Source organism: Phocoena sinus, chromosome 7 (genome assembly GCF_008692025.1).
Source record: "Phocoena sinus isolate mPhoSin1 chromosome 7, mPhoSin1.pri, whole genome shotgun sequence".
Classification (NCBI taxonomy): Eukaryota; Metazoa; Chordata; class Mammalia; order Artiodactyla; family Phocoenidae; genus Phocoena; species Phocoena sinus.
This window is the reverse complement of record NC_045769.1, coordinates 32780339-32794868: the sequence shown is the minus strand read 5'-3', so window position 1 is coordinate 32794868 and position 14530 is coordinate 32780339. Positions and strand designations below refer to the sequence as shown.

Sequence of the window (14530 nt, the reverse complement as noted above, 5' to 3'; positions counted from 1 at the left end):
CCCGCGAGCCACAACTACTGAGCCTGCGTGCTGCCACTACCGAAGCCCGTGCGCCTCGAGCCCGTGCTTCGCAACAAGAGAAGCCACCTCAATGAGAAGCTTCCGCACCACAGTGAAGAGTAGCCCTCGCTCGCTGCAACTAGAGAAGGCCTGCTCACAGCAACGAAGACCCAGTGTAGCCAAAAAATAAATAAATAAATAAATAAATAAATAAAATAGAATAAGCAAAAAAAGATGTAATATATGTTCAATAGTTTGGGAACATAAAAGGTCAAATTTAAATATAATGTGAGAGCAGTTTCTATCTTCAGTAGTTTTAAAACTTTATTACATACCCGTGTTCTTATAGTGTAAATATGTACTATGCCAGTGGAACTCTGTTGTGATCAGGCCCAAATCTTCTTTTTAGGTTTGATCCAGAGCGGTTTGATGATGAATCGGTAATGAAGACTTTCTCCTTGCTTGGATTCTCAGGCACACAGGAATGCCCAGAGCTGAGGTGAGATGATAGAGAAACGAAAAGGAAAGGAAAGATGCTAGACTTTGTACCTATAATTTTGTTTATCACTGTTGATGAGAATGAACAATCTATATAGTTATCGTTGTTAATCTTTAGTAACCAGTTAACTTTCTTCCTGACTAGGTTTGCATATATGGTAACCACAGTACTTTTGAGTGTACTGGTGAGGAGACTGCACCTACTTTCTGTGGAGGGACAAGTTATTGAAACTAAGTATGAACTGGTAACATCATCCAAGGAGGAAGCTTGGATCACTGTTTCGAAGAGATATTAAAATTGTATACACTTAACTTTGTTGAGGGAAATGACCATTTAGAAAATATGTATTGAATCCTTTTATAAGCCAAGCATCATTGTATAATATAAACACCTATTAGTACTTCATCATGGAGATTTGAATTTTTGTATATAAGAGTTTCTTAATGCATTATATACTTTTATACTTATTGCATTAATATAGTGATAATTTTAATGGGAGGACTTCTACTTTTAACTTTTGTTTTTTCAGTTTCTGTGTCATTGTTTTCATATTCTTAGCCTTAGTTTGATCTCTAAAATTAATATTCTTGAAGAGAAATTATTTTTCACAGTAATGTTTTTTAAATATTCATAAAAGAGAAAAATAACTCATTTTCACACTTTCAGTAAATCCTCTTAAAGGGGACTTTACATAAAAAGGAAAAGAAAAAAAGGACTTTATATAATTTTATTTATTGGATTAATATTTTTATTTTCTGAGTATAAATTAGTTTGTATTTAATCATTGTTATTAGGTTTGAGTAATTCAGTGAATAACATACCTTGTATTTGCTTGTATGCCTTCCCAGACAACAGTGTTTATTTCATGACTTATACATTGCTCATCATTTTGAACAGTTCTGAATCATTTGGAAAATAATACAGTTAGTTCTGAATGTGTTTTGAAGTGGTGTCCTTCCTAAGTAGCAAACTAAGAGTGAGACTTGTCTGTCCTCTTTTTGCTGGAAATTGTAGTAGCACTATTACTCCACTAATCATCATTTGTGTAAAAAAAAATTCCTGAATTTATTTATTATTATGTCATATCCTAACCATAAGAAATGAGAGAGCATTAACTAAAAACTGAAACCAAATTTAAAAGAAAGAAAACAAAGATGGGTCGAAAATATTTGCAAAATATATGACAGAAAGGGATAATATCCATATTACATATAAAGAGGTCATACAAATTGTTAAGAAAACAGAGTAAATAGACAAAACAGCTTTTATAAGGGGAAACAGCTAATAAACTTTTAGGAAAATGGTCAGTCTAACTAGTAAGCAAAGAAATATTGGGGCTTTTTCAAAAATAAGTATCTTTCAAATTTACATTTTAGTACTGGTAACTTTTATATTTAATGCTTTTTTATTGACAGCATTGTATTTTAGTTTGCTTTCTTTGGTTACACTGTTCTTGAAGAACTCTTTTTTTAAAATATGTTTTTTTAAAGATAAAAGGAGATATGAAGGAAGTATGCCAAGTGCTGATAGAGAGGAAAGGAACAATAGTGATAAATGTTTGCAGATGGGCTTGTTTTTGACACTGCTGAATTTCTCTTGTAATTTTAGTTTCAATAATGTACGCTAGTTATTAATTGAGTTATTTTATGTTGTGTTTATGGTTATATAGCTAACATTTTAGACCTAGTAATAAGTAGTTAAACATAGAAACGAAGTAACTAGATGCAGCCTTTATTTCTGACAAAAGCATTTAATTTATGGAATAATTTAAATTCTGAAACTTTAAGTGAAATGTATTCTTAGTTCCTAGCATCATGTTTCTACAAAGGCATGTTGTTACATTTATTCCCTGTCGCCTATCATATTCTATGGTTTTGCGTATAAAGAGCATCTTCCTTTGTTATCCAAGTACCTTAATTGGTTTGGAAACTGGCACTGGAAGGTAGAGTAGCCAGTTGATATGTAAACCAAGTGTCAGTAAAATCAGGTGAGATCAGTGGAATTTTAAAGCAAGTGCAACCTGATTAGCCGTGATCAAGGCAAAAACGGGGTAACTGAACCAGAGTCAGGGTGTTGGCATGTTGCCAGTAAGTGAGACAATGTATAATAATGATGGAATCGAGGAAAACAGAGCATAGAAGAATCAGGTAAATAAGCATATTTTATCCAGAGTTACATAAATAACTTGAAACATTAAAAATAAGTCATTTTTCTAGAGGATTTTTAAAAAATAAAAATTACTGTTAATCATATGTAAAATAAGTTATCCATTCACTGTTGTTCTTACGTGGCCCTTTGTATTTGTCAAATGACCTAAATTTTAGTAGCTTCAGTGTTACTGATGGCTCGTAGCATGGCTCTAGCAGGACTCTTAAGTTTTATAGCTTTCTGGCTTTTTAAAAACGATTTCTTCACTGATTTTGATCTACATTCTTTTTGATAGTTCAGAAGTTTATTGTTAAAAACATCAACACAACACATTTTTTATGGAATGAAAGGGCTCTTCCACACTTTGTGCTAATAAAATTCAAAACAATTAATTCTGTGCATATGTTTGGGAAAAATGAAAAACTCACATGCTGTTTGGCCCACAAATGTGCAGTTTCATTTTTTTATATAAATAGATTCTATCTTATTTATAGACTATCAAAATTTATTTGTTTTCTTTATATTAAAATAGTTTGTATTTTAAAGACAAAATGCTCTATTTTTTATTAGAAAATTATATGGGTTTATTGTAGAAAAATCTAGGAAACATAGAAGCACAAAAATAGGAAGCTCCATCACCACTATTTGAACTTAACCAGTGTTAAGCTTCTGAGGTGGATCCTTCTACATTTTAATCCACATGTAATTTTTACAGACATATTATATACAATGTTCTCTTCATTTAATATGTTATGAACCAGTAGTGTTTTCCACAGCTGGAACATTACTATTCTTCTCACTCAGAATGTAAGCACAGACTTGTCAGTCTTTTTCTCTGCCTCTTTCCCTTCTCAAATATTGTTATTCTTTTCAACTTTAAAAATGGCCTTACTTCTCCATCTATTCTATCAAAACAGTTATATATTAGTAGAACCAAGTTGCTAAAGTCATAGCATAATCTAGGTGTTACAATGAGCATTTAAGAAATGAAATTACTCCATTATCCTAAGAAAAATCTTCAATATAATTAAGGGATAATTGGGATAGCATAATATATAATTATAATATATAATTGGGATAGCATTTCATCTTTTAAGAGGACATTTTAAGAATCTTTGTTGTTGTTTTTGGTCTCTGGGGGAAACAGATTAAAATTCTTCCCTGAAGACATGTTTATTTTTTTCTCCGGACCCATAAAAAGTACTGTTAACCTTTATAAAATGTACCTTTTTTTCACATGCGGTTATGTTGACACATTGAAAATTGCTTAAAAAAACATAATTCTACTGAGTGTGTAAAAGTGAAGACATGGCCGGTAGAATCAAGGAGTCATTTAGTAGCTGTGAGAAGATAGCTGCGAGAGAAATGGACACTATTTTCAAGGGTGGGTTTTTATATTGTCAACAAGTTGATGCTAAGGACCTTATTTTTCTTCTTAGCCAGTCCTATGCCTGTTTCCTAAGTTCCTAAGACCAATGATGAAGGTAGAAGGGGAGGAGTTGGGGGAAGGGAGGCAGTGACAACAAAGCAGTTGCTGTTATTGCAGAAGTCAGAAAATCAGCATGGCCAGAAAGGCTGGATACTGTGTTGCTTTGAGCGTTGTCAGTGATCTGCACTGATAAAAAGGAGTGAGACCGAAACTTGCCAAAGTAGAACAAGGGACTGGAATGAGCATTTGTTACACACCAAATTCTTCATATACTCATCTCATTTAGTCCTTAGAAAGTAATAGTAGGTACAGGTAGGACTAACTAAAATAGTTCTTCATTCCTGCTAGAATAAATACTGTAAATAAAGACAGCAGATACTAGCTAAGAAACAGTAAAAGATCTAAACTTCAGATTATCTTAATAGTTTCAGTGGGGTTTAGTGGGGTTTTGTTCTTATTTAAGAGAGAACCAAGCAATAGTTTCAAATGATGTACAGTTCATAATAGCTAAAGAAAATGATTAAAAGAGTAATGTAACAGCAGTATTAAAAGAAATCTCAAAGGAAACTAAATATTGCCAACTCAACTGCCACTTGTACAACTGTTTTAAGTTTTTTCCTGTTCCCACATACATATATTTTTACCTGTTGCAATCAGAACAATTTGATCTACTTTTCATTTAATGCATTTCAGACATTTTCTTTTGTTACTTCAATTTTGTAAGGTCTTATTTTGGGGTGGGAGTAGACTTTTAAAATACAATAGAAATCAATTTCATGTTTGATTTATAGAATTTTATGACACTGAGTGAATGGATAATTGTAAAATTTGAGCTGGGAGCCATTTTGTAAAATATCCAGACAGTAAACAAAAGGCAGGAAATGACATTCCTTCTTCCAGTCGGATTCGCATTCAGTCAGTTTACAGTTTGGTGGCTGTCTTTCTACAGATTGGGAATGGATCTTGTTATAGCATGGATAAACTGCCAGGAGCAAATAAGTCACAAATAATCCTGTTTGGTAGTTTTTTTAAAAATCTACATTTATATACATCTAAAATACTTGCAAATTCTTGTTTTAATTTTTAACACATGATAGTAGAGAATGAAACTTACTTTGTAACTATATTATAGATAAAGTTGTAATGTGCCTGTCTCCAAAAAGGCAATCAGTAAATATTTTTGAATAAATGAACGAAATCTTCATTGAGGTTTTCTCTGCATATAGAATAAAGGAGATTATTGAAGTTACTTAATAGTTGAAAAAGATTTCCAGATAGCCAAACTACCTCTAATGCTAATAGCACTTTGTAATATGCTAAGTACCCCATTGCTGGAAGTATTTAAGAAGATGTTGTATGGACATCTTTCAGTGATGCCTGTATTAGGTGTGAACATAGGTTTATAATAGCCTATAGTTCTACAAAATATCAACCAAAATAGTTGGTAAGCAAGCAGTCCTTTGTTCCTTCTATATCTTATCACTAGGTCATCATTAAAACTAGGAAATGTTTAAGGATCAGAGTTTTTTTATTAGGTTAGCAACAGCATTATTTCCCAAAGTGTGTCTCATGGTACCCTATCCTATGAGATACTCTGAGAAAAAGTTTCCTCGATCGTATTCGTTCTGTTTATATACATATATTCTTTCTCAGAACGAATATTAATATATTGGAAGAACTGAGAAGTTCTACTGTAAGGAAACGTATTTTAACTTGATGTAACACTGAGTGTTCCAAATGTATTTGATGAAGGTACCCCTTTTTCAAGTTATACCTATTATCCTGAAAAACCGGTGTTTCATGGAGATAGAGTGTTCAGTAGATCTATAGATGTCATGTCCAGAATGATCTACAGACAAAAGAAGTCTAAAGGAACATCTGTCTTAGGTAGTTCTTTAACCTATGCATGGTCCAGAGATTCTCCAGACTAGGAGTGACCATATTAGAACCAAGGCACCTGAATTCCATGTTCTCTCACTCCCTCACCTCCTCCTCTTTTCCCTGTCAGGGGACAGAGCCCTCTTACTCCCCTGACTCTCTCTGTCTCCTGACTTCCATTTCTGTCCAAAGAAATGTGACCCATTTAGTTAGGCAACACTTTTTTATTGGTCACTTAATGTGTGTCAGATCTTATTCCAGACGCTGGGGATATAGCACTGAGCCAAACAGACATGGAATTTACTGTGTTCTCTCTCTTCTGTGCTTCACCCCAGGAGGAAGAACCCCAGTCTCATGTGCCAAAGCTTAACTTTCTAGCACTTGAGCTCTCTAGGTCCTGGGTTTGGAAGCAACTCAAGGACCCTTTAGGTTAGTGGCTGAAAGGGACAAAGGAAGGAACTTGTAGTTGACTACATGACAGAGAACAGAAGGCTTCAGTTACAGGCTGTAGAGGTGCAAGAAGCACAAGGAACCGTTGGGAGTCAAGCCATTATTTTTGTTACTTTAAGTTTATGAGCAAGAGAATTAAACTACGTATCTTATCAAGGAAAACTGTCAACATTGATGCTGAATAGAATCCTGGAGATTGTTCAGAGTGAGACGAAACAAAGCTAGGAATGGTTTGACTAGGTTAAAGAGCAATATTGATTATAGTCATTTGTATGAATTGTTCAATTATACTGCAGCACTAGGTGTGTTCATCTTTCATGATTTGTTGCTGTGTTGCAAGGTCAGCAGCTAATAGATAATTGATTTTTAGAGCTTAAAAGGACCTTGTAGAGATTATATGGCTTAGCCTGCTCACAATTTAAAATTTTAGAGGGGGAAATCTAGGGCCTCTGGGAGTAGAAGAGCAACATTATTTGGCTTTCATTTTGGATTTTCTCATAGTCTTCCAAAGACAGGTGCTTAAGTCAATGCTGTTATCATATTCATAGGATTTTGTTAAGCTTCCAAGGAAGTGTAGATTCAAAGGGAATTGGAAAAAATTTGTTTAATATTCTTGATACAGAGCCTTTGAGGGAGATGCAAATGTGTTTTGAATGTTAAATTTACTTAGATTTAAAAATACATATCTTCAAGTGCAGTTGCCATGACAACCTTTCTTAATGTGTGTATAAAATTTATGTCTGTCTCTGAGGTTTTCATCTTTCTCAATACAGGGTTTAATCACAAGAATTGGGCACTGTGGTGTATTTCTATCTAGATGGTGCCCTGTGGGAATTATATAATTTTGAGAAATGCAAACCAAGCATCAGAGCAGTTCTGTAGCATGGTGATCCCACCAAGGTAAATGTCATCTTGTTCTCTCCATGATCAGAGATTGATCTGGCTTCAAACCCAAGATGAAATTCTGGATTGAAATAGAACCATGAGTCTGTTCTGAGTTTCTGTTTTTTTCATATTTAGAGGATTTGTAGGAGGGCCCTAGGAGGTTTGGGAAATTTTGGACTAAATCTCTTGGATAGCCCCCAAACTGATCCAGTCTCCTTGGGATCATCTAAATCTAATCCATAGTATAGGTTGACTCAGAACCACAAGAGACAGCTCTACAATGGCCAGCCATGTGCACAGAGATACGCCAGAGACTCCTTCTAGCCTGAACTCCAATCCAGCAATCCTAGAGAGATACCATTATCAGACCTCTTCACTTACTTTTACCTCACTTCATATGCACTTGTCTGTCAGTCTCTCTTTTGCACGCCAGGGGCCAGGAGAAGAGTACTAGGATTTTGGACACCCAAAGTTTAGGAGGAAGGAATTCTCATCCTCAATTCTGGAAATATGAATTTATTAAGCAGTGGAATAAGGGGGTAGTCACTGGTACCTTCTGGTAACTATGACTTGAATTTGAGAACTCAACATGGCTACCTGAGATTTTGAGATGCTTGCTAAAGAGCTATGTTTGTGTTTTATATTTTAGTTCCTCTGTGGTATAGTAAAAAATAATAATAAATTTTTTTTTGCAATTTAAGAACCCCTGAAGATAATTAAGTTGCGATTAGAAGTATGATCTACTAATGTGCTAGCTTTGAATTTACTTTAGTCTTAATACACTTTGTAAAACTATGTTACATTTAAGAGACTCCACGGATATGTTCTAATCCAATAGCCTTATAAAAGGGGGAAATGAAAGCTGAGAGAACTTATTTTATATGAGAATTTGCCCAGGCTAGCACAATTTTTTTTCCCCCAAACTTGTTCAGAATGTGACTTCCTTTTGGTTTCATATTATTCTCTAAAGGATGAATTTAAAACCAAGGAAAGGCCCCCTAAGCAAAAAGAACTGCCTAAGTTACTATACTATGCTATTGATAACTGGAAGAAATAGGATAATAGTCTCCTAAGAACAAACACTTGAAAAGAGATGTCCCATCTATGATGGGACATGCTATGATGTTTATAAAGGTTTGGGGGCTTATTTTTATTGTAAGAGGCACAATCAGGGCCAACTACATAATTTGTATGCCCAGTGCAAAATGAAAATATGGGGTCTTAGCTGGGGATGAAGTCAGTCTCCCCCCTTCCCACCTTTGGGTCTGCTCTTTTAACCTATGGTTGATGAGAGACCCCCCTCCCCACCCCACCCCCAAGGGATTGAAGTCTCCATGCTGGGACAGTGTTGTTTACCTGGATCAGGGGTAGGCAGAGGAGCCCCGCCCAGTTACCTGGTGAACATGCTGTGGTGTGGCCAGCCCAAAGCAGAGATGATTTCTTCCTTGCCCTGCCTCAAGATGCTGCAGAGCAAACTGCTGGCTGGACTCCAGCCCTCCCCACACCTGCTCCCAGGCCCCCACTGGAGGGTGACATGGCAGAAAGTGGGCCTCCCTCATCAACTCTCCTCCTAATGCAATCTTACTGCTGCTCTGGGTGGAAGGCAGCAGTGGTAATGGGCAGGGATGGTTAGAGTGAGGCCAGGCAGGGTGCAGGGCCTCTGGTAACTCAGAACATGTCTAGGGAGGCAGGGAAGTAAACTCTAAGCCCCGGGCGTATACTCCAGGGTCCCATTGGACTTCACTTACAAAATACAAATTCACAAATAAAATTTGAGAATTTCACTGCAGTGCCTTCAAAGTGTTATACCCCAACATAGGGTCCTTCTGAGGTGTGGGCTTCTGTGGGACTGCACTGGTTGCAGCCCATGAAGCTAGCCCTGGACACATCTGACCTTACACAGCATGGTGCTGTGACTCAGTGGTTTTTGAGGGCTGTACCTCCTGGCAAATACCCATAAATGTCTTTTTCATGATTTATCATCAAGCGATTTAAAACTCTCTAGGATGTCTTAAAATTATTTACAAAACAGGCAACAAATAGATGCCAAACTTAAAAGCAATTTCATAATACAGATTTTTATTAAAGTTGCAAAAGTGATACAGTACACTATAAGTCTCTTATCTGAAGCCCCATTTCACTGATGGAGCTCTTACTTTCCTGTATTTTAATAATTGCCAAACATTTTCTGCTGGAAGGTAAAATGGGATTTTTCCCTGAAATATCATTATAAAACCCTATGAAATATTTCAGTGATATGAGTCATTCACTTATTCATATGGTTGGACATCTAGATAATAGAAATCTGTGAGAAATATATTATTAATTCCTGTGGAGGAGGAAGGAAGAAATCCTACTGATGTATTTTAAGTGTAGTTAAATTCAGTATTCCTTGCCATTTTAAAATACCAAAGTTATTCTCTTCTGCTCCTTTCTTTCCAAGAGGCTACATAAAATTACTTTGACAAGGAAAATCATGAGTCACTTCTTTTGCTGTTAAGCTCTTCTACATTCCATTTCATGAACATAGCAATCGGTGGTCAATGATATTCTTAGCAACCTTGTACTATACAAGTGAGACTTACTGCCATATACCATGATGTTTAGTTAGCAATTTTGTCAAAGTATAACCTCTTTGTTTGCAATATTACTGAAACTGATAAGGAACAGATTGTTATAAAAAAATGTTAGCTTTGAAAATCATACATGCTGCAGTGAATATTCAGCATACAGGTTCTAATGGTTTTAAAGTATAATCAGAAAAACTGGCATATTTCAAACTCTTAGCAATTCATGTTATTAAGTGAAGGTCAATATAGTTGTCAGTAATAAAAACCTAGTACATTTTGAGGCTTGATGCTCTATAAAACCTTCAACATAATTTAAGACAAAGTGTGAACAAAAGTAGCTAATTTTAGAAATCCAATTTTTGTGAACTGATTGGTGATCTCTCTGCTGTGGGAAAGGATGATCTGTTTTATGCTTTAGCTCTGAAATTCACTGTTTTTGTGGGGGAGGGATATGTAAAACCAATTTTAGTAGAAACTTGAAGAACTGAGGACTTTTTATTCTTCAAAACCATATGCCTTTCAAGATAAATTATCTACCCTATTGGTTATGTCTATACACAGAGATATGTTGTCATGAAGAATTTCAGGTTTATATTGTCCACTCTCATGGTGTGATGGAAAAACTTTTTTCCTCTTTTCACTTTTCACGGGAAAGGGAGCTATTTTGTTGTCTCTTACAGGAAACTATTATAGATTCTAAATATTTAAATACAATCCTTCCAGGTTGTATCTTGGGTATATGTTATTTTCTCTCCTTTCAAGAGTAATTTCTTCTTGAAAAATGCTTTTTATTGGGTATTGGTTAGTATGAGGGGATTATTGTTGATTTTGTTAGATTTGCAACAATATTGTGGTTATGTGGCAAAATATCCTTGTTTTTTAGAGATATATAATATTTAGGGGTTAAATGTCATGATTATTGTAATTTTCTTTAAAATTCTGTATCATAAGAATAATATAAGGTAAAATAGAAGCCATTGTTACAGCTAATCAGTAGATGTTTGTGTATTCATTACACCATTCTCCGTACTGTATGTTTGTAATTTCCATAATAAAGAGACAAAAAAATGACTTTAAATAAAAATGAAAAAAGTATGTATGAGACTTGTGGACTCCTGACTTCCTGAAAATGGGAGGGGATTTTTTTTCTTACAGACTAATTTTGGAGGATTCTTTGTATTCTTTCCAGTCATTTTTAACGTATTTCTTAAAATGTGTATTCATATAGCTATAAAGCATGGAATGCTCTGTTGCACAGTAAAGCTTTTTTTTTTAGTAGTTTGGTACATTTTTAACCATTAAATAAGTATCCCTAAAACTGAGACCAAGGTTTATATCACTAAAACTGAAACCAAAGTTTCAGATGATAAAGTGTGCCTAAAGATATAAGGCTTAGATCCCAGTCATTTATCTTCTGATCACATACAGAAAATTTGTTTCAAAAATTTAATATATACACATTATATGCACTTGGTATTAAAATTTCCTGGTAGTCTTAAATTTGATTAAAACCCCAAAATGTGTATAAATGTGTATGAAAATATTAATCACTGATAATTATTTTTCTTGTTTGGGGTAAGAATAGGAACTAAGTTAACCATGTCATTGCTTGAGTAAAACACTCTGCTTTGCATTTCTCCTGATTACTACTGTGTAATATCTCAAACAGGGAACTTAACTGCTTAAAAAGGAATTCTTTTAAATTTCATTGAAATATATATTCATTCATTGAACTGTGTATGTACATATATATCCAACTTGGTATTGCCTGATAAAATCATATAGCAGCCAGAAAACTAGTTTTGAGATCCTCAAGGTAAAGAACGAAAACAGTCCCAAGTATCTTCATGAAGAAGGATGACATTCTTATAGTTTCTTATTTAATAGTGTCCAAGCATTTAATGTAAAACCAGGAAAAGGGATAAATATTACAGAAAGTGCCATGTGGAAATGAAACACATGGTATTCTTTAGGTGCCATAGATATTATTCTCTAATAAATTTTTTAAATGTATGAGAAAATACAGTAATATTAACTACTAATTAATACTCAGTGTTAAGGATTTTAAACCTGATAGGTTGATGTCATTTAAAAGAGAGACTGAAAATTTGGAGGCAAAGAGTTAATGATGAAAATAATGTGGGTATTCTTTTTGGTGATAGCTCTTCTGACAGGTGTGAGGTGATGTCTCGTTTCCTTGATGATTAGTGATGTTGAGCATCTTTTTTTCCTTTTTTTAATGTTTATTTATTTATTTTGGCTGTGCCAGGTCTTAGCACACAGGATCTTTAGTTGTAGCATGCGGACTTCTTAGTTGCGTCATGTGGTCTTATTGCGGTATGCACGTGGGATCCAGTTCCCCGACCAGGGATGGAACCCAGGCCCCCTGCATTGGGAGCATGGAGTCTTACCCACTGGACCACCAGGGAGGTCCCTGAAAACAATGTTTATGATGAATTATCATGTCAGTGTGTGCAGGAAGAGTCTGGGCAGAAAGTCTGAAGTGAATCGGTATGTCTTCTAGGTATCATAAGACAAGCAATGTAAACAATTCAGTTAAGCAACATTTATTTCTTTAGAGCTCATAATATTAGGCAATATATTATGTGCTTTACCTTAATTTCCTCATTTAAGTATAGAGTTGCTAGGATGAGATACATCAGGGGAATTCCACAGTATCTTTATTTCAGCAGAAGAATTTGACACTTTCTCACCAGTCATGTGACTATGATGATAAAATACTGGATAAATGTGAATCCTTTAAGGTACAGTCACAAGTGGCCCAGTTTAAGGCATACTGAGAATGGCTCTGACCAACTAAGTGAGTCTTCCAGGGCCAAGCCGTTAGGCCCTCTTCTTGGCCTTGAATTCTTCAACATTCTTATTGAAAGCTATAATGAACCCCAAAGTCTTGCTTATCAAATCAGTAGATGATGTGAAGCAAGATAATTTATTTCAGGAGATGGTAATGAGGGTTTAAATCTGGGAAAAAGCCAAGGCATAATTTGGAAATAAATATAAAGACCTGCAATTAGATTAAAAAAAAAATCACCTGCACTTGGCATGACTGGGTTAATATGTAAAAAATCTATGACTTTTTAATGCTTACTTTGAATCAAACTGATGATAAAATTGCTTTAAAAATGTCATCTTGGGATGCATTAATAAAAGTATTCTCTCTGATTTGGGGAGATAATAGCCTCACTGGACTCTTATAAACTAATCCATGCTCATTTTAGAAGAATTAATATGCGCAAAACCAAAAAACCCTACAATCCTTCCACTCAGATAATATATATGCACACACGATGCATGTACTTTGTATAGATTTTGTAGTTGTCTTCTTTTTTGCTGAAATGTTCTTGGTGGCAGCAGAAGTGTGTATCTATGTCCTTCAATTCTTAGATTCTGCCGAATATTAAAAGGTCTTCTCTTGGCAGAGAGTCCCACTTAGACCTTCAGAGCCAGAAAGGCAGTTTCATTGGCACCCCCTGGGACCTTGTTAGAACTATTAAGTGGGGCAGACCAACTGAATCAGAAAGTCTGGGGCTGGGGCCTAGCTATCCTGCGGTTCAACAAGCCCTGGAGGTGATTCCAATCCACTCAGAAGTTTAAGAACTGACCTGAGTTTAACCCTTTGATTTTTCAGATAAGGAAGCTAAGATCCAAAGAAGTCACATATTAATTTGAGAAAGTGCATACTAGAATCTTCATGCAGTGATACCTAGGATGAAGAATCATCCCTCTGGGGAGAACTGTTTATTGGGCTAATTGCTAAGCAGTATTTGAAAGAATGCTAGGTGGAAACAAGTAATGGGGGAAGAGTCTGTTTAGCATTTAACTTACCCTGGTGGACTTAACACAGTTCCAACAGTAGCCTTTGATTCATTGAACTTTAGTTCGAAAGAAAAGTTTGCTTGATCTAATATGTTAATCCCTGAAGCATGTTTATGGGCCATTTAAGTAACTACTCCATTCCATCACTAAAGCTAATGAATCTCTAGAGTGTGACCTTGCAGCTTTCATTTTAAAGAGCTCTTCACACTTAAGTTTGAGAACCACTAATACAGAAGATGTTTAAAGTGGTTAAGAACAAAACTAGCTGGACTGGAACATTTTCAGTATCCTTTAATTTGGGTTCCACAGAGAAAACACAATTTGCTAATGTGCATATAATAAAGCTAATATAACATCATCAGAGATTGCTCCAGAAATGTGTAATGGTAAGGCATTAAAGTGATTTTTTGAGAAAGTATAATATAGTTTCCTCATAATCTGGGAAGAAAAAAATGGGGGGGGGGAAATCACTGTAGGAGGGCCAAGAGATCACAAATACAAGAGTTGAAATAATGAATCTTGCTCTAAACTGCAAATGTAGTCAACCTTGACTTTCCACAGTACAAATAAAGGTCATGGACTTTATACTATCTCAGCAGTTGTCACGAATTTTAGTTTTCTGAGATTGCATTGTGTGTAGTAGTCAGATTTAGGAAAAAAAGATATAGTATCTAAGGAATAACAGAATAATAACTGCAAGATCAAAATGATCTACCTTGAATTTTTGTGTCATTTATCGTTTCCCGAGGTGCTTTAAACTTTTATTTTATCCATGTAACAGCCCTGCGAGGAATGAAAGTACCAGCAAAACCGTTTTCGAAACTTTAAACACGG

At 35.1% G+C, this 14530-nt stretch overlaps 1 protein-coding gene across 2 annotated transcripts in view; it reads left to right on the top strand.

Moving 5' to 3' along the window:
• Positions 1-10963, top strand: part of LOC116756568 (cytochrome P450 20A1) — a 78620-nt gene extending 67657 nt beyond the window's left edge. Inside the window, exons 12-13 of one of the 2 annotated variants that reach the window (XM_032637189.1) lie at positions 410-499; positions 644-10963. In XM_032637189.1, coding sequence (XP_032493080.1) covers positions 410-499; positions 644-794 — 241 coding nt within the window. In that variant the 3' untranslated portion in view covers positions 795-10963. The remainder of the gene's footprint in view (positions 1-409; positions 500-643) is intronic. The other variant, XM_032637191.1, reaches the window with a different exon arrangement.
• The last annotated feature ends 3567 nt before the right edge of the window (positions 10964-14530 follow it).